Source organism: Globicephala melas, chromosome 13 (genome assembly GCF_963455315.2).
Source record: "Globicephala melas chromosome 13, mGloMel1.2, whole genome shotgun sequence".
Taxonomy (NCBI): Eukaryota; Metazoa; Chordata; class Mammalia; order Artiodactyla; family Delphinidae; genus Globicephala; species Globicephala melas.
The window spans coordinates 16,268,174-16,295,180 of record NC_083326.1 but is presented as its reverse complement, the minus strand read 5'-3'; the positions used below and the strand labels follow the sequence as shown (position 1 = coordinate 16,295,180).

At 41.4% G+C, this 27,007-nt stretch overlaps 1 protein-coding gene across 1 annotated transcript in view; it reads right to left on the bottom strand.

Annotated features, from left to right (window-relative positions):
* Positions 1–5,959: 5,959 nt before the first annotated feature.
* CDH20 (cadherin 20) overlaps positions 5,960–27,007 on the bottom strand; it is a 206,187-nt gene continuing 185,139 nt past the window's right edge. The window contains exons 8-12 of the mRNA XM_030868088.2: positions 23,499–23,635; positions 21,154–21,275; positions 16,499–16,616; positions 11,665–11,916; positions 5,960–7,562 (exon numbers count right to left, since the gene is read on the bottom strand). Of these exons, the coding sequence (XP_030723948.1) occupies positions 7,057–7,562; positions 11,665–11,916; positions 16,499–16,616; positions 21,154–21,275; positions 23,499–23,635 (1,135 nt within the window). The 3' untranslated portion in view covers positions 5,960–7,056. The remainder of the gene's footprint in view (positions 7,563–11,664; positions 11,917–16,498; positions 16,617–21,153; positions 21,276–23,498; positions 23,636–27,007) is intronic.

Sequence of the window (27,007 nt, the reverse complement as noted above, 5' to 3'; positions counted from 1 at the left end):
ATGCTCTGTATTGCGGGCGAGTGGGGGACACCTCTCTGAATGCTGTCCTTTTGCTGTGCTGCCTGAGGACCAACGGGCACTTAGCGCCGTTTTCAGCAGCTCCTGCCTTCTCTGCTTTCTCTGTAACCTCTCTGCACCGCCCACATCAGTGGGGTCATATGAATGGAAGTGTCTCTTCTCAGCCATCTGGTGATTCATTCTTCCCTCCCCCTTGCCTGCAACTGTGAGAGCTGCTTGCAGGCTGCCAAGTCAGCCGGAGAGTTCTGCTGCTGCCTGAGACCTGCCAGAGAGCAGGGCATCTTCAGAGCCCTCTCCATACACTCCAACCATGTGCAAAGGCTGAGTCGAAATAAAAAAAGATCCTGCAAAATGAACACACTAATTAGTTAGTTAATTAATTAATAAGCGACCTGGTGTGTGGATGTGTTGTAGATCCAGCCAAAGTGACAAGGACATGTAAAGGGTTCATACTGAGTTATTTTTTATGTTAAAATAGATCTTTAAAAATGTATTATATAAGGCTTCTATTGGTTTCCTAGGGCAGCCAGAACAAATTGGGTGGTTTAAAACAACAGAAAGGTATTCTCTCACACTTCTGGAGGCTAGAAGTCTGAACTCAAAGTGTGGGCAGGGTTGGTTCCTTCTGGAGGGAGCATTTGTCCCAGGCCTCTCCCTCACTTTTGGTGTCGCTGACAATCCTTAATACTCCTTGGCTCGCAGATGCATCTCTTCGATTGTCTGCCTCAGTTGTCACATGGCATTCTCCACTCTGTGTCTCTGCTTCTGTGTCTAAATTTCTCTCTTATAAAGACACCAATCATTGGTCCAGTATGACCTCAAGTCCATTCGATTACATCTGTAAACAAAGATCCTATTTCCAAATAAGGTCACATTCACAGGTACTGGGGGTTAGGACCTGAACATATCTTTGTGGCAGACACAATTCAACTCACAACAAAGGCAATGCAGTAAAAAAATTGATAGCCTTTTTCAATAAATGGTTCTAGAACAATTGGATATCCATATGCCAAAAGAGAAAAGAAAAACAGAGCTTCAGTTCATACCTAAAAATCTACAAAAATAAATCCCAAATGAATTATAGACCTAATGTAAAACCTAAAACCACAAAAGTTCTAGAAAAAAAACATGGAAGAAAATATTTGTGACCTTGGGTAGGCAAAGATTTTTTTAGAAATGACACTGAAAGCACAATACAAGAGAACAAATTGATGAATTGGGATTTCATCAAAATAAAAAAACTCCTGCCCTTTAAAAGACATTGTCAAGGGAATGAAAAGACAAGCCACAGACTGGAATAAAAGTCTTTACAAAGTCTGTACCTGATAAAGACTCATATCCAGGAAATAAAAAGAAATCTCAAAACTTAGCAATAATGAAACAATTAAAAATGGGCAAATACCTCTGGGTACTCCACCAAAGAAGATATTTGGATAGCAAATAAACATGTGAAGAGATGCTCAGCATTATTAGTCATTAGGATATTACAAACTAAAACCACAGTGAGATACTACAACATTTCTATTACAATGACAAAAATGAAAAAAAAACAGCCCATAGCAAGTACTGGTGAAGGTGAAGAGGAACTGGAACCCTCATATACTGCCGGTGGGAATTTGAAATGGTAAAAAGACTTTGGAAAATAGTTTGACAGTTTAAAAAAAACAAAACAAGAACTGAAAACATATACCTACCATATGACTCCAGCCATTCCACTCCTAAGCATTTATTCAAGAGAAGAGAAAATATATGTCCATACAAAGTCCACATGTCCACATGCAAGTGTTCTTAGCAGCCTAACTTGTAACAGCCAAAAGCTGCAAACAATCAAAATGTCCATCAACATATGAATTGTTATGGACTGAATTGTGTTGCCCTCCATGCCCCAAATTCATATGCTGAAGCCCTAACCTCTAATGTGACTATATTTGGAGTAAGGAAGTAATTAACTAAGGTTAAATGAGGTTACATGGCTGGGGCACTAATCTGATATGATTAGTGTCCTAATAAGAACAGACACCAGAGAGCTCACTTGCTCCTGCCACCATGTGAGGATACAATGAGAAAGTGGCCATTTGAAAACCAGGAAGCAAGTCCTCACTGGAATCTGACCATACTGGTATCCTGATCTTGGGCTTCCAGCTTCCAGAACTAAGAGAAAATAAATTTCTGTTATTTAAGCCGCCCAATATGTGGTATTTTATTTTGGCAGCATAAGCAAACTAATACGTGAATGAATAAACAAATTGTGGTTTATCTACACAATGGAATATTGCTGATCAACAAAAAGCAATGAACTGTTGATATACACAGTGGCATGTATGATACTCAAACTAATAATGCTGAGTGAAAGAAGCCAGACCCCTTCCCCCATCCTCCACACACAAGAAAGAGTATAATCTGTATGATTACATTTATATAAAACTCTAGAAAATGTAAACAAATCTACAGTGATAGAAGGCACACTGGGGGTTGCTTGCAGTTGGGGAAGGTGGTTGGCAGGGATGGGAGAAAGGTATTACAGTAGGGTATGAGAAAACTCTTGAAGGTAACAGATATATTTACTATCTTGAATGGGGTGATGGCTTCATGGGTGTATACATATGTCAAAACATTAAATAATATGCTTTACCTGCAGTTTATTATATATTAATTATACTTCAATAAAAATATATTGTGTGTCTTTTATATATCAGATATTTTGCTAAGTATTTTCATGAAATACTCATTTATTTCTGAAAGTAGTGCATGGTAGGGATAAAACTGAATTTTGGAGGATAATACACCTATAAAACAAGAATGTATTCTATAGAGAGGAGGGGGAATGGAAGAGAGAAAAGAAATGGTGAATGGAATCCAAAGTGATGCCTGGAATAGAGGAAGGAGGCAGAGTAGAAAAAAGGGAAAGACAATATAGCTGACTGGGGACTTCCCTGGTGGTGCAGTGGTTAAGAATCCGCCTGCCAATGCAGGGGACACGGGTTCGAGCCCTGGTCCAGGAAGATCCCACATGCCACAGAGCAACTAAGCCTGTGCGCGACAACTACTGAGCCTGCGCTCTAGAGCCCGCGAGCCACAACTACTGAGCCCACGCACCACAACTACTGAAGCCCGTGCACCAACAGCCCGTGCTCCACAACAAGAGAAGCCACCACAGTGAGAAGCCCACGCACCGCAACGAAGAGCAGCCCCCGCTCGCCACAACTAGAGAAAGCATGTGTGCAACAATGAAGACCCAAAGCAGACAAAACAAAACAAAAAACAGAAAAATAAAAAAAAGATTGTCGTTTTACACCACTAAGTTTAGTGTCTTTTTATGCGGCAATGGTGGTAAAACAGTTGATATGAAGAAGGGGAAGAAGTGGAAATAATAAAAGAAAAGCTAGTATCCAAACTTCCTGAAAAATAATAAAAGATTCATAGGTAGTTTTACTAGCTTTTGGAAGTGTGTCCTCTCAGAGAAGTGGTCTAAGGTTTTCTGGGATGGAAAGTAGCCCTTGTCATCATGGGTACCAGGAAGGTGGCCTCAGCGCCTAAAATGTTGGAGTGGAAGAAACAGCCCCGTCATCAGTCATATGGAATCCTTACAAACCAAAAGTATGGACAAACACATGGGGTAGGATTTGCCAGCTTCCCGTCCCAGAAGAAAAGATTTAAGAAAAATTGTGTTTTTGGTTGATGTTGTAGTTAATTACACATACTATAAATTAGTACTCACAATTTTTGCACAACATGAATCACAAGAGACAGATATGTCTCATTAGTAGGTCATTTTAAAAAGAAGATTCCTTGATCTAATTTTGTCCATTCCCTGTACCAGAACCTTGACCCTCAGGGTCAAGCAGAAGCCTCCCAAATCCAGGTATTTACACATAAAAATATCTTGAAAGTTCTTTATTATGAAGATGACAAACGGATTTGAGAATGAGTCCATCTGCGAAAAGGACTGCTTGCAAAGTGTATCCCGTGCTCATGTATTTCCAGCGCTAGAAAGGAAATACTGGGAATTTTGACATCAAGGTTTAGTTCTCGATCACTAGTAAACTAGTAACAATGCATAGTCAATGTGCCTGTACTGATTTTGGCTTGTTTGAATTCGTTTTCAGGATTTATAGATTCTTTCTTGTGCAAACTACTCCCTTCTTTGCCTTTGCTATCTGCCATGTTGGGATATTCTGCTTTTATGATTTAGAAAATTCATTGCTAATCTTTATCTTTGCTTGTGTCCTTGTTCAGAATACCGTTCCAGACAAAGTCTTATCAATTGATTTCCACAGATGTTCCTTTTCCCTCTAACATAAATTAAAGGCTAGCTGCTTTACCTGTTTACAAATAAATGGCTGGATAATTTTACAGCTCTCTTTTTTAACCTGATCACACTGCATTCTGTCTGGTGCCAATGATGTTTTATTTTCAGATGAACCAGTATTTGTGGTAAACTGTGGCAGTGGAAAGGGAATTCTAAAACTCACCTGGAGGGAAGAGTCTCTATTAGCTTAGAGTGTGAGTTGAAATGGATCTCCTATCCTGTGCTTCTCTCACACTTCCTGTATCACACCATTAAACATCTTCCCAGGGACCAGAAGCTCCAGGAGATTCTGCTTAATCACTTCATGCCCAGTATCATGGGGGGCCACATTTGCAGGATGTGGGGCAATGATAATCCCCTGTGGTTAGGATAACAGCTGTTCCCAGTTTTTAAAACAAGCAACACGGAGTGAGCTAGTCAAAAAACTATCCTTAGGGCTAGTGACAGAAAAGAATGTTATAATGGTCAATTTGCCCACATTCACATAACTGGTATGTTGTAAAGCCTAGTTTGGACTCAAGTTCATGTTTTTTCTTTTTCTTTGCTAAGTTTATTTATTTTTACATCATACTTTACCCTCAAAGAGCATGTATGAGAGCTGCCTTTCATGGAGGAAAGGGTTAGTATGCTGAAGGTTGAAGATGAGAACTTGCCTAGCTATTAGTGTACCACGTAATAAAGCATGAAGCACATCCTGCTGGTTCCCAAACATCCATTAGCCTTCTCACATGTTTCTGCCAAACTCTCCTTTTTACTGGAAAAGAGATTCACAATACTATTCTACTGATGGGGTAGGCCCCAGTGCAATCTAATCTTTCTATATTTGAGAAAGCGTGACCATATACCAAAGGTTCTCAAAGTGTGGTCCCTGGACCAGCAGCAGCAGCATCACCCAGGCACTTGTTAAAAAAGCAAATCGCCCCAGATCAACTGAATTAGAAACTTTGTGGGTAAAGGCCCAACAAGCTATAGTTTAACAAGTGATTCTGTTCCAAGTGATTCTGACACACATTAAAATTTGAGAACCTTTAACCGAGACACTCAGAAAACTATTTTGTTCACAATTTGTTCCCAATGGTGAGGATAACTGTGTAAAATATCCTTTAATAATACGACGTCAAAGAAAGAGATCCCTTCCATCGTGTACCCATTAAGCACTTATTAAGTACCCACTCTTAGCTACTGTGGGGAAAGGAAACATGGATAAAATATGGCCCCAGTGTTCTGTGAGCTCATCCAGTATTGACAAGATGTACATATTTGTACATATTTTTGGTACATATTTGATTTGCCAACAGAACAGAGATGAAAGTAGCACAGTGGCCTGCTTCATTAGTGGCTGTGGCAATACACTCTCACAAAACAAAAACGATATGGGCTAAACTCACTATTGTATTGCTGGTGTTATCAAACCATCCTTTGCTCTTTTAAGGGATGGGGAAATGAAAAATATTCATGAAAAGCTTTACAGCTTTACAGTTTAAACCATACGTTCATCTGATCACTGACCGAAACAGAATGCACAGCCTCATACTTCTGTGCTGTTGTCTTTGTTTTATGAATGAGCCCCAGCCCCAAGAACCTGAGACTAGGTCAGGATCACAAAACCTTACCTGCTCAGCAATTAAACACATGTGCAATAGACTTTCCCTTCTATTTAACTTTTATTAAAAGAGATGCTAAGGTACTGAGATGCAGTACATCATATTTATTACCAAAATTATTAACAAATATACAAAACTTATACATGTAATTTTCTTACATCCATTCTCTATAATACTGATTTGTGTTCAAGTAGGTTATCTACAGTATGTAAACATCCCTTGAATTGACCTCACACAGATTAGGAAAGCCCTCTAACCCATGCTTTTATCAGATACTTCTTTTTTTTGGCTTTCATTTGTAGAATCTAATCTTCACATTTGGCACATGGAAGAGACATCTACAGTGCAAAAGAGGCAGATTTTCTGGTTTCCTTCTGAATAATTTTGCAGGGGCACAGTTAAAGAGCTGAGAGAACAAGAGCACTCTTACTCCATGGAGGTGGATTTGTTGTAATGCCAACAACTCTTGGTTCAGCCATTAAACTTGAGCTTAAAGTCAATGCCTCTTCCTTCTCCCACCCCCCTGCCCACCCCCCATGCAAGGTCAATTAGGCCTTAACCTTGTCTTAAAAGTATTAAAAGAAATTCCATCCATCCCAGAACAAGTAGGTTAATTTCACCGAGGAATAATTTTTCAGTGTTCTTTTATGGGGGTTGGTTTGTGCAGTGTGATGAGCCAGCAAAACTTTTAAATGGAGAAAAAAACATGATTAAAAATAAAAACAAAAAACGGATAGGAGAGTAGAACTTTCTATTTGCTTTCAACTGCCACCTCTGCAATGAAAAGCACAGCCTCTCTGAGGTGGCAACATGACCAAGTGAAAGGCGGAGAAAAGTCAAGCCCGCCATACTTAACCTTGGACTCCACGCCTTTGAATACAGTATCACAAAAACTAAAAAAGAAGAAAAGGTCATTGGAGATTCTGCCCCCCTCTTCCTGTGTTTCCTTTTGATTATTTAACTTAATCTAACCAAGTAAAGCTGATTCAGAGAGAGCTCCGCTCGCCCGCTCCCCCCGCAAACTCACTCTCCAGCAGTCTTCCTCTTGCGGTTGCGGCGCCTCTTCCGCGAAGCCTCCGCCCCAGAACGGCCGGGTTTGGCCGCGCGCCGGCCTCCCGGCTTCCGTCACCACAGGGGCGCGGGCCCCTCCGACGCCCCGTAGAGCTCCGCCAGCTTCCGGAAGCGGGGTCCCCAGTCCGTCAGGAAGTCGAAGCTCTGCTCCGAGTCTGAAGTGGCCGACTGCAGGGAACTCAGAGACCCGGCGACCGAGCCATCCCCCTCGAACATGTACGTTTGCAGGGAGTCGAAGGGCGCGGCCCACAGGTCCATGTCGGCCTCGTAGAGTTTGGCCAGGACGTAGCTGTGGACGGTGCTGCTGACGGCGCACGTCTGAGGCACGTAGCGGGAGAGGCTCTCGATCTCGGGCAGCATGTCCTGCCGCGTCTTGGAGGCGCCGCCCGCCTGCGCCTCCCGTGGGTTCCACATGGCTGCGATGTCGAAGGCCTCGGTGTCCTCCTCGCCACCGCCCTCGTCGTCATAGCGCACGATGTTCTCGTGGATGTTCTCCTCGTCGTCGATGATGTATGGCTGCTTCCGGTGCCTCCGCATGGACAGGATGAGCAGCACCAGCACTGCCGGAAACACAGAGGACCGGGTGTTGGCGGAAGAGCCCCGGCCGTGTGGGCCGAGACCAGAGCTCTTGAGTAACACAGGTAGGGCGAGGGCTGTCTGGGTGGGGAGAGCAGGGGCAGTGTTTGGATATGTGACCTCACAGGGTCTACCCTGTTCTCACTCTTCCTGCACTGTTGGAGAGTCTGTGGGCGAGTGAACGCTACGTGACATGATTCCACGTGGTTTAAGTAGAAGTTGCATGTAGAGGCTCTGCACACACCTTATCGCTTTGAAATGTGTGTGCGTTTGTACACCCAGCCACCCAGTGTAACATCTCATTAACAAAGCACGAAGCCCTGTGGTCCCGTGGAGTATATGCTAAGGATCAGACCATGTTTTCTGACTGCGTAAGGACGAATACGTGTTTCTCCATTATAATGTGAAAACCTTACTGTACAGGTGGAATCCTGCTTTTTACATTAGCCTCTCAATAGGATCCTACTTTGTAAATATACAGTGGACCCTGGAACAACATGGGTTTGAATTACTGGGGTCCACTTAGCTGTGGATTTTTAAAAATAAATACATACTGCAGTACTACTGCAGTTGGTTGCTGCAAATGCTGAACCGTGGATACTGAGGGCCGACTATAAGTTATTCACAACTTCAGGGCAGGTCTAAGCCCCTAACCCCACCCCACCATTGTTCAAGGATCAATTGTGATCATATATTAATTAAATGAGTATAGACACATGTGTTAAATATGAGCCAAAGTCTTAGTCTTTCTATGTTTTCTCCAAAAAATAAGAGAGCATAAATGACCATCTTTGTCCAGTTAACTCAGATTCCTCAGAAAAGCCTTCCATTAGAGAGGAGGTTGTGACTTTCTAGATCTAAGGATGTTCATGGAAGAGAGGGAATGAACAGTGACATTTTATATAATTTCATCATGTTATCAGAGACGCACCACGCTGTTAGATATGCCCTTGCAGGTTTGGATGAAAGTTTATCCCAACGTATGTTTTTTTTTTTTTTTTTTCCCCAGGATGTGTTCACTGGGGTTTAATGGAGAGATGGAGGTAATCCCATTGAACCATTTATCTCTGTGAGTAAAAATGTTTTCCAGGAAGCGTGTTGAGATTTTGGCTGTAGAACTTTTTTTTTTTCTAGCATGCTTTGTTACAGCTGGTGAATGGTGACAGCTAGACAACACTGCAAAATAAGAGCCCAGTTTATCCAAGGGAGGGGGGAATGGAGTACAGTCATATGCCCAGTAAGATTATGGACTAACTTAAAAAAATAACAATAATGGTTTTTTAAACTTGAATGTGGAATGTGCTTTTTGTAAATTGCAGTGAATGATGTTAATACATGATATTTTCCTGAATAGCTCAGGTGACAAAATGCACACACAGGAAACAGTTATATACTCTTGTATTTTATCTCTGTGCAAAAATGTAACTCATAGGCTAGAGGACTATGGGATTTCAGAGAAGTGGACTAATAGGACTTTGATGAAGTGGGGGCTTGAACTGGGCATTGGAGGTTGGGGTGTGATTTGGATGGATGCAGGGTGGAGAAATGGGATTCTGAGTGAACTTGCTGTGTTTGTGGGATTCAGTAAGGAGTTACTAAACTCAAATATTTTTTAGACATTATCTGAAGCAAAACAGAAACCAAGTAGAATATGACATGATTTCTGTTTTTACAAGCATGCAATCGAAGGAGATAATAGACATTAATGATTAATATCAAACAGGTGGTGATAGGACTATCATAGAGCTGCAAGAGTTTTGCAGAGAATACAGAAGCAGGGCCAGTTAATTCTTCCTGGGGACCTGAGAAAACCTCCACACAGGTGACACTGGAGTGCTAGGTGTGGTATTTCAGAAAATGCTGGGAAGCAATATTAGAAAAGTCTTTGAGTTTGTACTGGAAAGAATTCTAATGATATAGAATTAGGCAGTTTATAGAACTCTGAAAAAAATAAAGACTGCTACGTATCTTATTTTTAGGTAATCTTATATAAATATCAAGTATTATATAGTCCCCTGAAAATCAAATTTTAGGAAAAATGATCCTATTCAGCTGAAGGGCTTCCCTGACAGAAGAGAATCAGTTCTAGGGATGTTTATTCTTTAGTATCTATAGGCACAGTGCATAGGGCCTATGAGATTTTCTAGGAACTAGATACATATTTGAAACATGGAAAAAAATCCATAGTCAAAATTAATGTGTTAATATAATTATCCACAAAATGTAGTATTTCTTTGACAAATCAACTGCAGTTCAGTCTTACTCAGTTTTATGAATTATATTTAATGTGGGATATACACTGTTAGAAGTGAAAGTGCCTAAAACTCTGAGGATTTTATGACAGCTTTGCTCGGTTTAGGTGCTGAAAACTGTCTGTTTATTCTGCGCAATTCCAAAAGCAAGACATAATGGGTTTGGGAGGCACGAAATAAATCGCCCCTTGCACACCGCTTGTAAGTTGAGAGCCTCTTTGTGCCAGCCTCTTTAAATCAGCCCCGCTGAACTGGTGGCTCCTTCTACTGTTTGTGGGCCAGGGTGAACTCATAATGTAGACATTTCCAAAGATAGAAGTAAGGACAGCCAGACTGGAAGTTTCTCCTAGGAGCAAGTTTCTTCAAAGGCCTCTTTCAGGGTGTCCTGCTATGCACTCAAGGACTCCCAGTGCCACCTTATGGACACTCAGGGAATTGCAAGAGGGTTTTATTTGTCAGTACAGAAAGGGACCAGAAGCCGTAACAATTCTCTCTGATCCAGGTATCCAAGGACTTTGAAAGGTTACTTCTTTATACTGTTTTTCCCTTCATGTAGCACTGAACTACATGAAGCATATTCCACAGACCTACTAGAAATTCAATCAAGCAACTGACATTTTAGTTAGACCTTCTTTCTTTGGTCTGACTCAGTCTCTTGGTTTGGAGGTAAACCTGGGATCAGGGCTTAAATTCTAATTTTAATCCTCAAATCTTTACTCTTTTCCCTTACTAGGATTTCTTCCATATTGAATAATATTACTATCTACTAAGTCTGCTTTTCTCTAAGCAAAATAAGTATGCTGTGAATTATTTCAGTCAGAAGAGTTGGCAGATATGTACAGATAGTTTTTTGGTTTCAGGAATTGGTTTAGATGTTTTACTGTTTGTTTTGAGTGTGGATTTTGAGGATAATAGCATGAATGGCCTTAGTACAAGGGAGTTGGGAGCTGCTTTGCAGTATGACTTTAGATGAAGAGGAAAGGATCCTCTATCCCAGTAGTGCTCTCCCACTGGCCTGTCATCACATCTTTATTTCACAAGTAGAGGCAAACTGACCCTGGTTAGAGGCCACGGTACCCAGGGAGGGGGGGTGCTAACGCCCCCAAACAGCTTACCCTCCCAGATATCCATGTGGTTCACTCTGCCACTTCAGATCTCTGCTCAGAGGTCGTCTTATCAGTGAGGTCCTCCCTGACCACCCTAGTTAAACTGGCACCCACCCCTGTCTCCTGTCCTCTCAGGACTCCCTGTCCCTCTTCCCTTCTCTGTAACACTTACCACATCCTGAATCTGGGGATGAACATTTGGGGGAAAGGCCGTACTGCGCAGATACAGGGATGTGCAATGCGGGGCCTGCCTGTGTTTCAGCCCTGGCTCTGCGACTGAGATTTGGCCTTGGGCCCGTCACTACCTCTTTGTGATTTAGCTACTACTTATCTGAAATGAGGGGGCTAGAAGAGGTGATCATCATAGCCTGTCCAAAATTATTATATACGTTCTATGATGTCAAAATGAACTTGCTTTATTTTGAATTAAGCTCTGTGAAGGCTGGGGCATTTCTGTCTTATTAATCCCAGCACCTAGAAAGGCAGCCTGGCCTACAGTAGATGGTTGATAAATATATGTACTTTCATTTGGCCACAGAGGCCATGAGTTCCTTGAAGGAGGGGACTGTCTCCAAGTTCTTTACGTCTTCCCAGCCTTACTCACCCACCTTTTCAATAAGCACGGTGTGGAAAACCAGTTCTGGCCAGCTGTGTCAGTGTGATAACGGAATGGTATCTAAGTAAGCACTTGCAGGACCCCACAGAATGGAGAGGAGCCACTTACTCACCTAAGAGGACAAAGATGCAGGCCAGGATGGCGATGAGGGCGCCGCGGCTCAGTCTGACTGGGAGCATGTAGGCCTCGGGGCTGCAGGACAGGACGTGGCCATCGTCGTCACAGCTGCACACCTGGATAGTCAGCGTGCCCGTGCTGCTCAGCACCGGCTGCCCATTGTCCGATATCAGGATGGGCAGGTAAAAGACACTCTGCTCCTGCTGCCGGAAGCCAGACCTCCTAGTTAGAATCCGGGCAGTGTTATCTGAAGAAGACAGGGGTTCCGGGATCAAAAAAGGAGAGAGAAGAGGAAAATGAAAGAACCAACAAGAGAATTAATTTTTTGGATTGAGGAAAGCAAGGGGGCAGGAACTGGGTGGGGAAGGAGAGAGAAGGGACAGCATGCCCTGGAGGCGGTTAGCTACAGCCACCGTTGGGTTTTTTGGGATCAGCAGTTGGATTCAGAAACCAAGATTTTTGCTTGCTTCTAGGGAAAACCCTGAGGCCTTTTTTGAGAGTCTGTCTTACCCTTTGTGACAAAGTGCCCAGGGCAAACTGTCAGACTTCAGATCTAACTGAAATGTCCCTGGGGAAACTTGACAGAACTGAACAGTCACTGGCGACTTGTGGTCCCTGTTGGTTCTGGCTCAGCAGCTTTCCAAGGCCCTGTGCTGCTTTGTGCCCCCGGGAAAAGAATGCTGAGGAGCCCACGCGGCTGTGGCACATTGCTTATTTTTGCCACTTTGGCTGGAGTTCAAGTCTTCTGCTATTTTCTTTTATGCCTCTGAAATGCTGTCACCAACTCCTGTGCTTTCTGATGAACCTGCTCGTTTAGCAGAAGCTTATCTGAAATCCCCTAATCATGACACACCCTGCTATTTCCCGCTAATTGGTGGTCTAAGTTTAAGCAATTAATATGAATTTGGTGAACATTCAATACTAGTTTTTTCCCCCAGTTTTAAAGGGGATTAGCAAAATTGTTTGGTATGTTTCCACAAAGCTGATGTGTGTGTGTGTGTGTGTGTGTGTGTGTGTGTGTCTGTATTTATATTTGCCTAGTGTAATGTTTTGGGATCTTTTTAAATCTATGTTCTCAAGTTTTCTTGAGTGGGTTTGACTTATAAATCAGATATATTTTCTGGAAAGCTGGTATCTTTTTCAGCAGAGGAAAAATTTGAGAGATGTGGTAGGACGTATAATCAGTGACAAAGCTAACGTCATCAGTATGGAAGGTCCTCTGGATGTGTTTCACATTTCACAGGGAAGAGTCTAGAACTTCACAAAAAATTCTGAGAGTCTAGCCAAAGTAAACATTATTCAGACCAATATCAATATTTCTGGACATAATAAAGGATTATACTTTTCTACTCTCTTGAATTTGGGCATGTCTGTATCATTTGCTTTAGATGATGGAAATGAGCAAAACTGATTCGTGTCACTTCGGACAGCAGCATGTATCAATAATAGCTGGTATGTTATTCTTGTGCTCTCTTGCCTTGTTGTAATATATGAAAGAACATTAGAGATGGAGAGCCAGGCAGCCTACACCTGGACAGCTGTCCTTGGTTGCCAGACCCACAGTCAGCTTTATGTGAGCAAGAAATTAACTTTAGTTGCGTTAAGCCACTGAGATTTTGGTGTTTTTTCCTGCAGCCTAACCTAGCCTATTCTGACTAATACATAATTCCTTAATTAACTTTTCCACCTCCTCCTCCCCCTGTTTTATCATGAGAGCAGTTGTTTTTTGAGTGCTTATGTGCAAGGTATTTAGACTTTACATGCAGTATCTCATTTAATCTTTACCACCATTTGGTGAGATAGTGATAATCTCACCCTTTTACAGTGAAAGTTAAGGCCTAGAGAGATTATGTAATTGGTTCAAAGTCACTAATTTAGTAGAAGAGCTGGGATTTGAACTCTGGTCTCTTGACTCCAAATACACACTCCTTCCATTGTGCTGTGTAACCGCTTACTTAGTTTTGTAACATTAATGTTGAAAATTATTCAGCTGATTGAAATCTCTTCCTACTTTGGTACAGGCCTTTTCCCTCTTATTTCCTTCTCAGTGGAGAAAGATAGCAGTTGGTTACCAACCTGAAGATTATATTCATATTTCCACCTACCACACAATCCATCTTCTTTTCTGTTTTCCAGATTTAATAGCTAAGTACTAGTAATTTTGCTTCACAGTTTCAGTTTTGTTTTGTTTTTGTCAGAAGTAAAGTTTTTCTCGAACAGAAATCTTTTTTATTTTTCATTTTAATCAAGGGCAGTTCATCAGACTTTGAGAAAGCCGGAGAAGAGCTGAATTTCGTATAAGTATTACATTATGCCTACTATGCATCATAGATTTCTTGATCTCAGAATTATTTAAGATTAAGAAAAAAAGATCAGAGCATCACATTGCTGAGACTAGGCCTACAAAGGAGCTGGCAGAATTTAGCCACTTGCAAAATTTTGTTGAATATTATAACTGGAGCTCGAATAACCCATTTGGGTATAGTATCCAGGGTGACACAAAGATTGTGTGTGTGTGTGTGTGTGTGGCTAAAACAGGAGGTCTCAACTTCCAGTCCCAATTTTAATACTTACTCTCTATTCCATGGGCCATTTACTTTCTTTCCTTATCTATCAGATGAGACAATGAGAATCATCAGAGGCATTAGTAACTTTCTTAAGACCTTAAAGGATTATTATAAATATCAAATAAAGCAAAGTATGAGAAAATGCGTGTGAAACTGTGAAGTATATGGACAATCCTTTTCACAGTGCTTTGGGGATTAAGAAAGGCTTTACTTGAAATAGTGCAATGTTGTGTTCATAAATGAATATCATGTTTTGGGCACGGGAGTTGGAGGGCTTGACAGTAGATCCACCACATCAGATGTTGGTCAGGTTTTTTTTTTTTTTTTTTTTTTTACCGGTACACGGGCCTCTCACTGTTGTGGCCTCTCCCGTTGCGGAGCACAGGCTCCGGACGCGCAGGCTTAGCAGCCATGGCTCACAGGCCCAGCCGCTCTGCGGAATGTGGCATCTTCCTGGACCGGGGCATGAACCTGTGTCCCCTGCCTCGGCAGGCGGACTCTCAACCACTGCGCCACCGGGGAAGCCCGGTCAGTTTTTTAATGAGCCTCAGTAAAGGATACTCGAGGGATAAATTGTCATGAGATTAAGAGTTCATTCTTTCTATTGAAGATGTTCCAACTTCCGTTTTGAAAAAAACCTTCCAAGAGATGAGCCATTTCTTTTTATAGTCATCAGGTTCCAGGGGCCCATATTTTTAAGGTATTGGCCCCATGAATTGGTGCCCAAAGTCATTGTTAAGAAATTTGCAGCATTTTGCTGTGTATTGTTTCTGTATTGATTCAGACAAATATCAGAGTGGAGGAATAGAGTGACACTTAGCTGAAAATTTGAAGAAACAGTATAATGTATTATTTTTTCCCCCAGGATTTCTACTATGAAACCTATCCTAGGGAATTCCTTGGTGGTCCAGTGGTTAGGACTCCATGCTTCCACTGCAGGGGCAGGGGCCCTGGGTTTGATCCCTGGTCTGGGAGCTAAGATCCTGCAAGCCTTGTGGCACGGCCAAAAAAAAAAAACCTATCCTGAAGGGTCTGAAACAGTGTTTTGCAGGAAGGGTTTCCAAGTGAAGCAGATAAATGAATAATTCAAAATTTGACCCAGTAAAAAATATCAGGATATTTAATTGTAGCACTTCCGTTGTTATAATTTATATTACTCTTCCTTTCAGAATTATAGTGATTTGATGTAGATGATTAAACAGATGACTAAATGCTTTCCACTTAGAAGAAAACAGGTTTGATATTCTCTAGTTTTAATAGCAGAATATCGTGTGGGGTGGATTTAATACTTTAAGTCCCAAACAATTGATTTTTGGACTAAGACTAGGTATGCCTAAATCATGACTTTTTGTTACCCTTTGTTTAGATTGTTCTAAAGTGACAGAACTTTAGAATTGGAATAAAAATGAGGCCACCACAGCCCAGAGAAGTGATGCCCTCTCTCTCCAAGGTCAGACAGCTAGTTGGTAGCAGAGTTAGCAACATAAGGGGTTCACTTGACAGATTTAAATTATTTTTTCACCTGCTCTGACCTTTCTCTGAAAATCTTCTGGCCAAAGTACAGAAGCCCCTCCTTTTCCCATCTGTGCCCAATGAAGAGTGTGCTAGGTCTGTGAACTCCTTAGCTGGTCTGAATGCTTTTTGGAATAGAGGGGTCTATAATTCCATTCTAGCAAAGATGTAGAGGGAAGCACTTTCTGGAATAGGGAACCCCACCCGACTCTTCCTTCTGAATCATTCCAAAATAATAAAGTGGTTTCAGTGCCAGAACTACTGGTTGTGTTCCTGTATTTGTCCTTTGCTCTTAAGTAACTCAAAAGTTACTTAGCCTTTGTCTCCCTTTTGTTCTGGGAGCTTTCACTGTTTCCCCCTTTGATCCTTGCTTAGAAGTGTTCAGTCAGGATTTTCTCCTTGGGCCTCTTTCTGTCAGCTTTCTCAGATTCTTCCTGTAGTTAAAGAACATACAAACATGGCTGCTCTCTGTGGGGATGAAGGAAGCCTGTGTGCCTCACACAGTGTCTGGCCCAGAGCCTGTGCTCAAATGTTTGAGTGAACTGACTGACTGAGTAAAAGTTTCAGAATCAGCAGAGGATGTTCTTTGTCTTTGATGTTGTGAAACAAAACTTTAAAAGACCATACAAATTAACATTAATGTCTTTCGTGCTATTAAAGAGCAGGTGACCTCTGACACTGTTTGCATGGTATAGTAACCCAGAGTTTCCAGCCCACGCTGTAGAAAAGCATCGGTAGCCAGCTGATTACCTTGGTTGTCCCTTACGGTGAAGTTGGGGTTGTTAGCAGCCTCAGGAGCCAAGCTGTAGTAGAAGTGCTGGCCATTGCGTGGGTCATCTTGGTCCACTGCGCTCACTGTCTGGATCAGCTGAGGGAGGGACATGAAATCAGGTGAGTCAGAGTCAAAAGAAAAGCTTCAAGGGCGGGGGGGATCCCAAACCCTGAAATCCAGTAGTAGATTGTTTTACCTAACGAGGACATCCTGAAACTTCCCTCGGCAGTCTCTGTGCCATCACACAGTGCAGAATTGAATTTTGGTTTATTGTTGGGCCTGAGTGTGTTAACAGGCACACGGTAGATGATACCTAAATGCCTCAGATGTTAGACATCGACATAACACACTATTCTCACCCCAGGTCTGGCCCCTTTTAGGCAGTTGAAATAAGACTTTGAGTGAAATAATTCTGGGATGCCACAAGGTCCTGCCTGTTTCCCAGTTTTTTTTGTCTCCTCGCCTCACCTTCTTAGCCTCACATTTGGGTTAATATTTCATGGTCAGATTGCTATGTTTGAGAGCCCTCTATTTAAAAATGACCAGTACCTAGTGGGAAGTAAGCAGACACTACATTGATTGTGTCAGCTTAATGGAAAACAGATGTGAGGGGGTGGGTCGCAGAGCAGTCACTCTTTGTTGGCAGGAGGGGGAGCTAGGCAAAGTGTAGAGCACAAGACCCCCAGGGTGGGCTTTATAGAACAGACTGGAGTCAGAAGCAAGGCTTGGGGCTGAGGAGAGGAAGAGGTGGAGTGGCTTCCTCTTGAGCTCTTTGGCCAAAATTTTGCCCTTTCCATGTGTTTTTCAAAGTCATAAGTTACCATGAAGGTTATGAAGATAGGATGGAAAAGTTCCTAAAGAAAGCAGTGAGAAATAACACAATTGAAACACTGGCAGGCAGACTGGGGGGATATAGAACAGGTGTCGAAGGGGTGGTCTCCTTCCTGTGTGTTTGCTCTCTCGCCAGCCAACGGCACAGACTCCCCCCACCCCTCTCGGGCCTGGCCCTATAGACACCACGCTCCTGCTGTCAAAAACTGGCTATTAACAGGGTAGAAAATGGAACATTCAGGGTCAGCTGGAGGGCTGAGGTGGGCTTGCTTAGTCTTTCTTTCTTCATCTGTAAATTAAGGAGGTAATGCTACCCTCACAGTATGCGGAAGATTAAATAACAGAGGGGAAAGCTTCCAGCAAGGGGCCTGCTGGTAAACATGGTGTTGCTCAGACCCCCTTCAGTGAAGGACTTGATACCTTCACCTGTCAGTCTCTTTGGCGGTTGCTTCAGTTGCTGAGAGCCACCTACCCACAGTCACCACATTCTTCCAGGACATTCCATATCCAGTGACTGATGCGATAGTATAAAGCCTGGCCATCCCATTTCAACTCAGGAGAACCCTAGTCCTAGAACACTTTGAAGTCATCCAGGGCTGTTAGTGGGTCTGCACTGCAGCTGGACTTCTCCTTTTGCCCAGTCTTGCAGAAGTTCTTCCCTTCCAAGGGCATTGGCCCCAAGGGCATGCCTTAATAAACATCTTAGACCAGAACTCCATCTCATTTATGCCTTCTGGTGAACCCAGCTGGCAGCGGGGCTCTGTTGAATCTAAAGGTCGGGGGGATGGAGTTGCAATAAAGGAGAGGGATCAGGAGAGCACTGAAGATAAATCTGCCGCACAGTCCAGCCTGGCGTCAATGCTGCTCATACACGAGGGTCACTCCACTGCCCCATTCCTGCCGAGACAAATCCTGTACATTCCGTCTTGTGCATGGTGCCAAACACGTGATGACATGTTTCTTCATGAATGTTATAAATAGGTGATTATGTATAACTTGGAAAACAGAAAGTCATTTCAGAACATCTGACCTGTGAAATTGTATATATGTATATTGGTGAGGTGGGGACCTGAGGCATATGATGGGTTGGTTACAGGGCTTTAAAGAATGGGTGAGCGATTGATACAGGTCAGGAGCACCAGAGCCTGCTCTCCTGGCCTCCCCTCTCCTGGCAGGTCCAATTTCATCCTCAGCCCTACTTGCCATTCAAGATTCTGCTCAGCAGGTTTCACGCCGCCCTCAGCCTGCACCGAAGACGTCGTCTGATTTCTTTCTGGGCTTCGTTTCTCCCTAAGAGGAAAGCACACATCCCAACTCGGCAGATACAAAGCTAACGACAGTGTCTGACAAATCTAACACAAGGAGGAGGCCTGATTCTTCATAAACCAGACATACCTACTGAGCTGTGTGCTTTTGAAAATCTTCAAAACATGTCCCAGAGCCAAAATCAAAGAGTAGGGTTTACGTATTTTGGGCTAAAGATGACAAATATGACAGACTATGATAGACTTGTGGCTCACAATCTGAACTTGAAGTCACAGATAAACCATGCTTCAAAGGACTGTATAATAGACAATTAGAAGATGAATGTAGAAATGGGAGGTGTGCTTGTGTGCTGCAAAAACAAAAGAGGTGGTAACATGCTATTAACCTGTCCTTCTGGACTTCCCTGGTGGTGCGGTGGTTAACAATCCTCTTGCCAGTGCAGGGGACACGGGTTCGAGCCCTGGTCCAGGAAGATCCCACATGCTGTGGAGCAACGAAGCCCGTGCGCCACAACTACTGAGCCGGCACTCTAGAGCCCACGAGCCACAACCACTGAGCCCATGTGCCATAACTACTGAAGCCTGCGCACCTAGAACCCATGCTCCGCAACAAGAGAAGCCTCTGCAATGAGAAGCCCGTGCACCGCAAAGAAGAGTAGCCCCCGCTTACCGCAACTAGTGAAAGCCCACACACAGCAATGAAGACCGAACGCAGCCAAAAATAAATAAGTGAATAAATAAATAAATTTATATATATAAAAAAACCCTGTCCTTCTATTCTGAAGCCTGTTAAGAAAAGAAATGTTTCACTTTGGGGAATGAGGGGTTTAATTTATTGTGCTACTATTACTCTTTATATTACAGATTAAAAGTTAGTTTCTTGTCATATTAAAATATAAAGTATTATGTTTGTCATATTATAATGATAATCTTATATAATATAAAACAAAAAATTATGTATGGTGTTTCTATAATATATAAGTAAATTGTCATGTTACAATAAAAAAATCATTAAAGTCCCAAATCCCTTCGCTCAAATCTCAACTACCTTAGCACAGTAACTATTGCTATTTTTGCATCCTGCCTCCCAATTTTTGTTCACATGCAGATACAGTTTTACATAACTTCAAGCATGTACATGTAGTTTCTATACCTCCTTTCTTATAATAACTCAGATCATTTCTTATGCTGGAAAGTCTTCATTGTAACTTTATTAGCTGCATAATATTTCAGGTCTTTCTAGATTAGAAATTCAATAGATATAGAAGTAGAATTATCTTAGACTTGTTGAAAAAAAATTTAGGCATGCTATAGACCATTGCACTGGGTTTCAAGAATCAATGGATGAGATAATTTAGATGAGAAGGACTACAGGACACATTTTTTTTCCCCCTGGAACAAGGGAGTCACTTTTTCTTTGAGTAGAATGGTGAAGGTGTGTTGAGTCAATCTTTGGTGAGTTCAGGAAGCTAATAAAAGTTTTGGTTGTATAGAGAGAGTCTGTGCAGTGGGATGTTGCAGGAGAGTGAGAGAAGTGGAAGCAAAAGCCGTGTTACAAAAGCCGGAAAACCTGAATTACCAAAGTGTGTGTCCTTACCATGTGCACCCAACATCCCCAAACCGGAATCCAGGACCACAAAATATGCTTGGGGGAAATAAATACATTAGGGAGGACTGAAGAGTCTTACAAAAGCAGGAGCAGAAGAGGAGAGATTGCCTGTGATCTGAGGTATGGAAGGCTGGGCACGGGATGGGCAGCAGCCTGACACATACATTAATAACGTGGCCATTCCAAGCACAGTTTGGATGTTTTTCAGTTACACCACTTGGGATTTAGTCAACCCAATATTCATTTAGGTTTAAAAGAAGACTTTAAAAAATACACAAATATATCTGAAGATTATGAAACTAAAGCTGTTTCAAATAAGTAGAAATTTGTTCCTTCAGATGCCTTTCCTCTCAAAACTTTACATGACATGAGTGGTACTAATAAAATGGATGTTTTAATTGAGGGAGGGGAGAGTAGAATTACCTAGGTAGTTCTAGGTAATGAGGTGTTCTGAGAATAGGGCAGGCAGTCTGTAAACTTGCTGCCAGAAGGAAGGGAGGTAGGAAGATATAAAAACTAAACTAAACTTACTACAAACACTTCCAAGGATGATCGCTAAAATGAGAAAAAGACTCTCCTTTTTTCTCCTATCTTCATCTCCATGGTCCCTCATTTCCAGGACCCAGAGCACGTGTTACTGCAATTGGTTCCATACAGTTCAGTTACAGGGTGGGTGACTACCTGGCTTCACAGGTGAGTAAGCCACCTTGATTCACAACCTTGTTTAGATTATAAAATGTAATGGAGGCTCGAAATAGTTGTCTTAACAAATAAACTGTTGCAACATGATATACAGAAGTTGGGGACTGTCTTTTGTAAACTTAGTTTCTGGAGTCTTAAATTTCTTTGATGACAAATCTGGTTATCTGAAACAGTCGTTTCCACATGTTGGGGGTTAACCAAGGTGCACCCTCACAGGCTGCCTTACCTGCCCTGCTTTGGCATTCTCACAGACAAAAGCTTCATAGAATCTGGGGAACTTTGGAGCATTGTCATTCACATCTAAGACTTTGATTGTGACAGGAACGCTTCCAACCTGGGAAGGATTGTCTAAAAGCACACACAAAACAAACAAATACCAAAGGTGAGGAGGGTTCAGAAATGCAAGAAAGCAGCTCTTTGTTGGAATAGGTGTTTACCTCCTCATTCTGGTTTTTAAAGGAATGGATAAAGTACATGGAAATAGCAACACAAGGATGCAGGGGTTGCCTGTTAAGAGTGTGGCCAGAACATAAGCATGGGCAGGACGAGTTTTGTGTTGGAGAGGTGTGTGATATCAGGAGGTTGAGGGGAGGGATGAGACTCGGGGTGGGGGGGGAGCAGGTATCACAAAATGAATCTTAAAAAGAGGTTTTGAATCTCTCACTTGGCTCATGCTTCAGATTCTAGAATTGAAGGCAGGTCGCACCCTGAGCTGTGAGAGTGGCACCAACAAGCTCTTTCCCCAGGAACTATACTCGGCATCCAGCTGCCATATCTTTGAACTGTGTCTGTGAGCATTTGTGCTTTTTTTTTGCTCATCCGTTAGCAAGATGTGTCCTAATGTAATTGCTTCTTCGTTTTACAACATTTTGCCTTACAAAAGGTTTCATAGGAACACTTTACTTTTGGATAGTGGGAAAACCTGTAATCAGTTCTTTGAATTACTGTTTCAGAAGGTTTCAAGTTATTCATGGGATTACAGATAACACTGCACATTTATTTCCACCTATGGACTAAGGGAGATAGTATAGGACACACCAAATCTGTATCTTTGTCTGGGGTAGGAGAAGTTACTCGTAGTCACTTATGGGGAAATATGTCCTTTTGGTCTGTCTGTTGCTTGGCGTTACCACACAAAGATAATTTCACAGCCCCACTAGTGCCCCTCCTGCCTTTTTCTGTTTTGGCCACCATCCCAAGAAGACAAAATAGAAATCATAAGACACAGAAATTATGCATAGTAAATAATTGCATTAAACCTCAGAATGCCCTGTTCTTTTGGTTCATTGTTTTTCTCCTCTCTCAAGAATGTCTATTCTGTGTTTTTCCCCTGAATATTTCTATTGCTTGGTTACCAAAAGTGCTGCCATATTTACATTTTTTTCATTGTAACTTGGTGTTGCTTGTTTATACAAGGAATAATGAAAAATTCAGAAAAACGTAAGAATAAATGTGATCCATAGTCCTACCACCAGAGAGCTCCATTACATGTTATGTATTATATTACATGTGTCCAAACTCTCTAATACACACACACACACGCACACACACACACACACACACATGCACTGAAATTAAAGAAAAGAAAAATGTTGAATTTAGAGCTTTAATATTTTAGGGCAGGATTATTCTGTATCATTGAAATATACTTTGAAAGCATGGGTATTAATATCAATATGATAGTCTCATTTTACTGTGTGGCTGTACCATAATTTATTTAATCAAACTCCTATTATTAGACATTTAGGTAATTCCCCCCTATTTTAAAATAACAATGCAGTGGACATTTGGGTACTTAAATCTTTGTTAATATTTATGATTATTTCCTTAAGATAATTATTAAAGGAGAATTCTTGAGAAAAAGAGTATGAATATATTGGGGGATCTTAATACAAAGATTAGTTACCAAATTGCTCTCATGAATGGCTGTACATACTTCTGCCAATATGTTAGTATTTGTCATTTCCCTTAATCTTTCTCATCACTAGGTGTTATGAAAAATATGCAATGTAGTAGTATATAATCTAATTTGTGTTGAGATTATAATAAATATGTTAATTTAGTTTTTGTTAGTTTTCAATTTTATTTTTAAGTTTATGTTAATAAATCTGTCTTTTGTTGTAAGATGTCTGAAATTCTTAAATGCATGTATGTGTATATGTATGTGTGTAATAAGAGTGATAAGTTATAAATGTTTCCTTTCATCCAATAATAATATTTTATACTATTTGTGCATTCCTAATCTTATTAAAGATTGAAAGCCTCTTGGAGTTCTCAGGAGTTTTCCCTTTTCTTCATATAGAAGTCTAACTCTTTGATTTAAGAATGCTATTTTTTGTGCTGCTTTTGCATGTTTTATTTGTGTGTTTTTATCTGTAGCACAGGATTAGGTATATAGAAGATCCTCAATAAGTATTTGAATTAATACATTCATTCACTTGCATAAACCAGGATTTCCATTCCTTTCCATAAAGAAGATAATTTTTGTTTCAACAAGCTCTAGAAACTTCCACTTTCTCCAGTGCTTCTATTTTGTCACTATATGGAGAGCAGTTTTTTTGTTTTACTTACTCATTTCCATAGCAAGGACAGTAATATTATGCCAAGAAAACTCTTCTCGATCAAGAGGTCTTGCAGTCATTAGGGCACCTGTTGTAATGTCAACATAGAAGAACCTTCCAGGGTCACTGCTTCTGTCAATGGAATATCTGCAAAAACAGAGATTACACACATCGTTTTATTTGGATAAGCATACTGTGGCATATTCCATAAGAGAACTGAGTGCATGCCATGTGAAACAGGATAGTTCTCAGTTATGGGCACTTGGAAGACTGCATTGCTGTTTTATCTGTCCAAAAACCCTCCCCGCCCCCCCCAAAAGAAAACCCCAAACACAAAACAACAACAAACTATTACTGCTTTGATTTCCTCATTCATAAAATGAAATAAAACAGGGTACCAAAGAGTTAGGGTAGTTTCACGCTTTTTAAAGATCAATTTCAGCTATTTAAAGCTTAAAACTGCCCTAAGACTTTTGGGACACTCTGAATGTCCGCCCCTACATATCTTTGTTCAAAAAAAATTTTATTCAAATAAGTCCAGAAACGATAAATGGGAACTGGAAAAGGTGTAGTTACGTGGTTCTGGTTCCTGTAAGTTGTATCACCTATTGAGGAGGAAAGATTTGAATCAGGTCTTTTGTAAAGATACTAATGACCTGCTGTCAAACACACTAACGGTATTTGCTAGATGGGATGTCCTTACCTATGGAATGTTACTAGCAAGATGGACCAGGTCTGTCTAGGTTGCTTATTGTAAAGAAGCCTGGAATTTATGAATTTATTGGGCGCAGCGTGCTGGAAAATGTCACGTGAGCTATGTAATTAATGGGGTATAGAAAGCAGATGTTCCAGAATCAAAATGGCTCCTTCTGTTGAAGCATTGCACTTCATCCATTGCTTACACTTTTCATATTCAGTGTGGACCAACATGCATCCTTATACAGGAAAAAGAAGGATAGTTACAGGCACCTACACCTGACAGTTTCAGACCTCTCTAGGGAAAGAATGCTTAGCTCATATTTTGCTGTTGTTTATATCCTTTGAGTCCTTATTTACCTTGATACTGTGTAAGACCTGTAATTCCTGTTGAATCTGATTTGGCAGTCTGACCCTTTGTATTATCTCACCTAAGTTGTCTTACCTGGTTTCCATATTAGGAGATTCACTAAGTATGGAGGGAGTCTCAGGCATCTGTATGTTTAAAAACCTTCATAAGGGATTTTGATATGTAGCCATGATTGAGAACCATCCTTTAGAATCTTATATAGTCCTTGGTAATGGCCAGTAGTTATGATCGCTGCTGTTTATTGAATACCAGGCATTTTATAGCTTCTTTTTACAAAAACATACATATATTTTTAACATCTTTATTGGAGTACAGTTGCTTCACAATGCTGTGCCAGCCTCTGCTGTACAACAAAGTGAATCAGCCATATGCATACATATATCCCCATATCCCCTCCTTTTTTTTTTTTTTTTACATCTTTATTGGAGTATAATTACTTTACAATGGTGTGTTAGTTTCTGCTTTATAACAAAGTGAATCAGTTATACATATCTCTTCCCTCTTGCGTCTCCCTCCCTCCCACCCTCCCTATCCCACCCCTCTAGGTGGTCACAAAGCACCGAGCTGATCTCCCTGTGCTATGCGGCTGCTTCCCACTAGCTATTTTACATTTGGTAGTGTATATATGTCCATGTCACTCTCTCACTTCGTCCCAGCTTCCCCTTCTACCTCCCCATGTCCTCAAGTCCATTCTCTACGTCTGCATCTTTATTCCTGTCCTGCTCCTAGGTCCTTTAGAACCATTTTTGTTTTTTAGATTCCATGTATATGTGTTAGCGTATGGTATTTGTTTTTCTCTTTCTGACTTACTTCACTCTGTGTGACAGACTCTAGGTCCATCCACCTCACTACAGATAACTCAATTTTCTTGCTTTCTATGGCTGAGTACTATTCCATTGTATATATGTGCCATATCTTCTTTATCCATTCATCTGTCGATGGACACTTAGGTTGCTTCCATGTCCTGGTTATTGTAAATAGTGCTGCAGTGAACATTGTGGTACATGTCTCCTTTTGAATTACGGTTTTCTCAGGGTACATGCCCAGTAGTGGGATTACTGGGCCATATGGTAGTTCTATTTTTAGTTTTTAAGGAACCTCCATGCTGTGAGAGTGGCTATATCAATTTACATTCCCACCAACAGTGCAAGAGGGTTCCCTTTTCTCCACACCCTCTCCAGCATTTACTGTTTGTAGATTTTTTTTTTTTTTTTGCAGTACACGGGCCTCTCCCATTGCGCAGCACAGGCTCCAGACGCGCAGGCTCAGCGGCCATGGGTCACAGGCCCAGCCGCTCCGCGGCATGTGGGATCTTCCCAGACCGGGGCATGAACCGGCGTCCCCCGCATCGGCAGGCAGACTCCCAACCACTGCGCCACCAGGGAAGCCCTGTTTGTAGATTTTTTGATGCTGGCCATTCTGACTGGTGTGACTTGATACCTCATTGTAATTTTGATTTGCATTTCTCCAATGATTAGTGATGTTGAGCATCCTTTCATGTGTTTGTTGACAATCTGTATATCTTCTTTGGACAAATGTCTATTTAGGTGTTCTGCCCATTTTTGGATTGGGTTGTTTGTTTTTTTGATATTGAGCTGCTTGTATATTTTGGAGATTAATCCTTTGTCAGTTGCTTCATTTGCAAATATTTTCTCCCATTCAGAGGGTTGTCTTTTCGTTTATGCTTTCCTTTGATGTGCAAAAGCTTTTAAGTTTCGTTAGGTCCCATTTGTTTATTTTTGTTTTTATTTCCATTTCTCTAGGAGGTGGGTCAAAAAGGATCTTGCTGTGATTTATGCCATAGAGTGTTCTGCCTTTGTTTTCCTCTAAAGAGTTTTATAGTATCTGGGCTTACATTTAGATCTTTAATCCATATTGAGTTTTTGTGTATGGTGTTAGGGAGTGTTCTAATTTCATTCTTTTACATGTAGCTGTCCAGTTTTCCCAGCACCACTTATTGAAGAGGTTGTCTTTTCTCCATTGTATATTCTTGCATCCTTTATCAAAGATAAGGGGACCGACCATATGTATGTGGGTTTTTCTCTGGGCTTTCTATCCTGTTCCATTGATCTATATTTCTGTTTTTGTGCCAGTGCCATACTGTCTTGATTACTGTAGCTTTGTAGTACAGTCTGAATTCCAGGAGTCTGATTCCTCCAGCTCTGTTTTTCTTTCTCAAAATTGCTTTGGCTATTCGGGGTCTTCTGTGTTTCCATACAAATTGTGCAGTTTTTTGTTCTAGTTCTGTGATAAATGCCATTGGTGGTTTGATGGGGATTGCATTGAATCTGTAGATTGCTTTGGGTAGTATAGTCGTTTTCACAATGTTGATTCTTCCAGTCCAAGAACATGTTATGTCTGTATCATCTTTACTTTCTTTCATCAGTGTCTTATACTTTCTGCATACAGGTCTTTTGTCTCCTTAGGTAGGTTTATTCCTAGGTATTTTATTC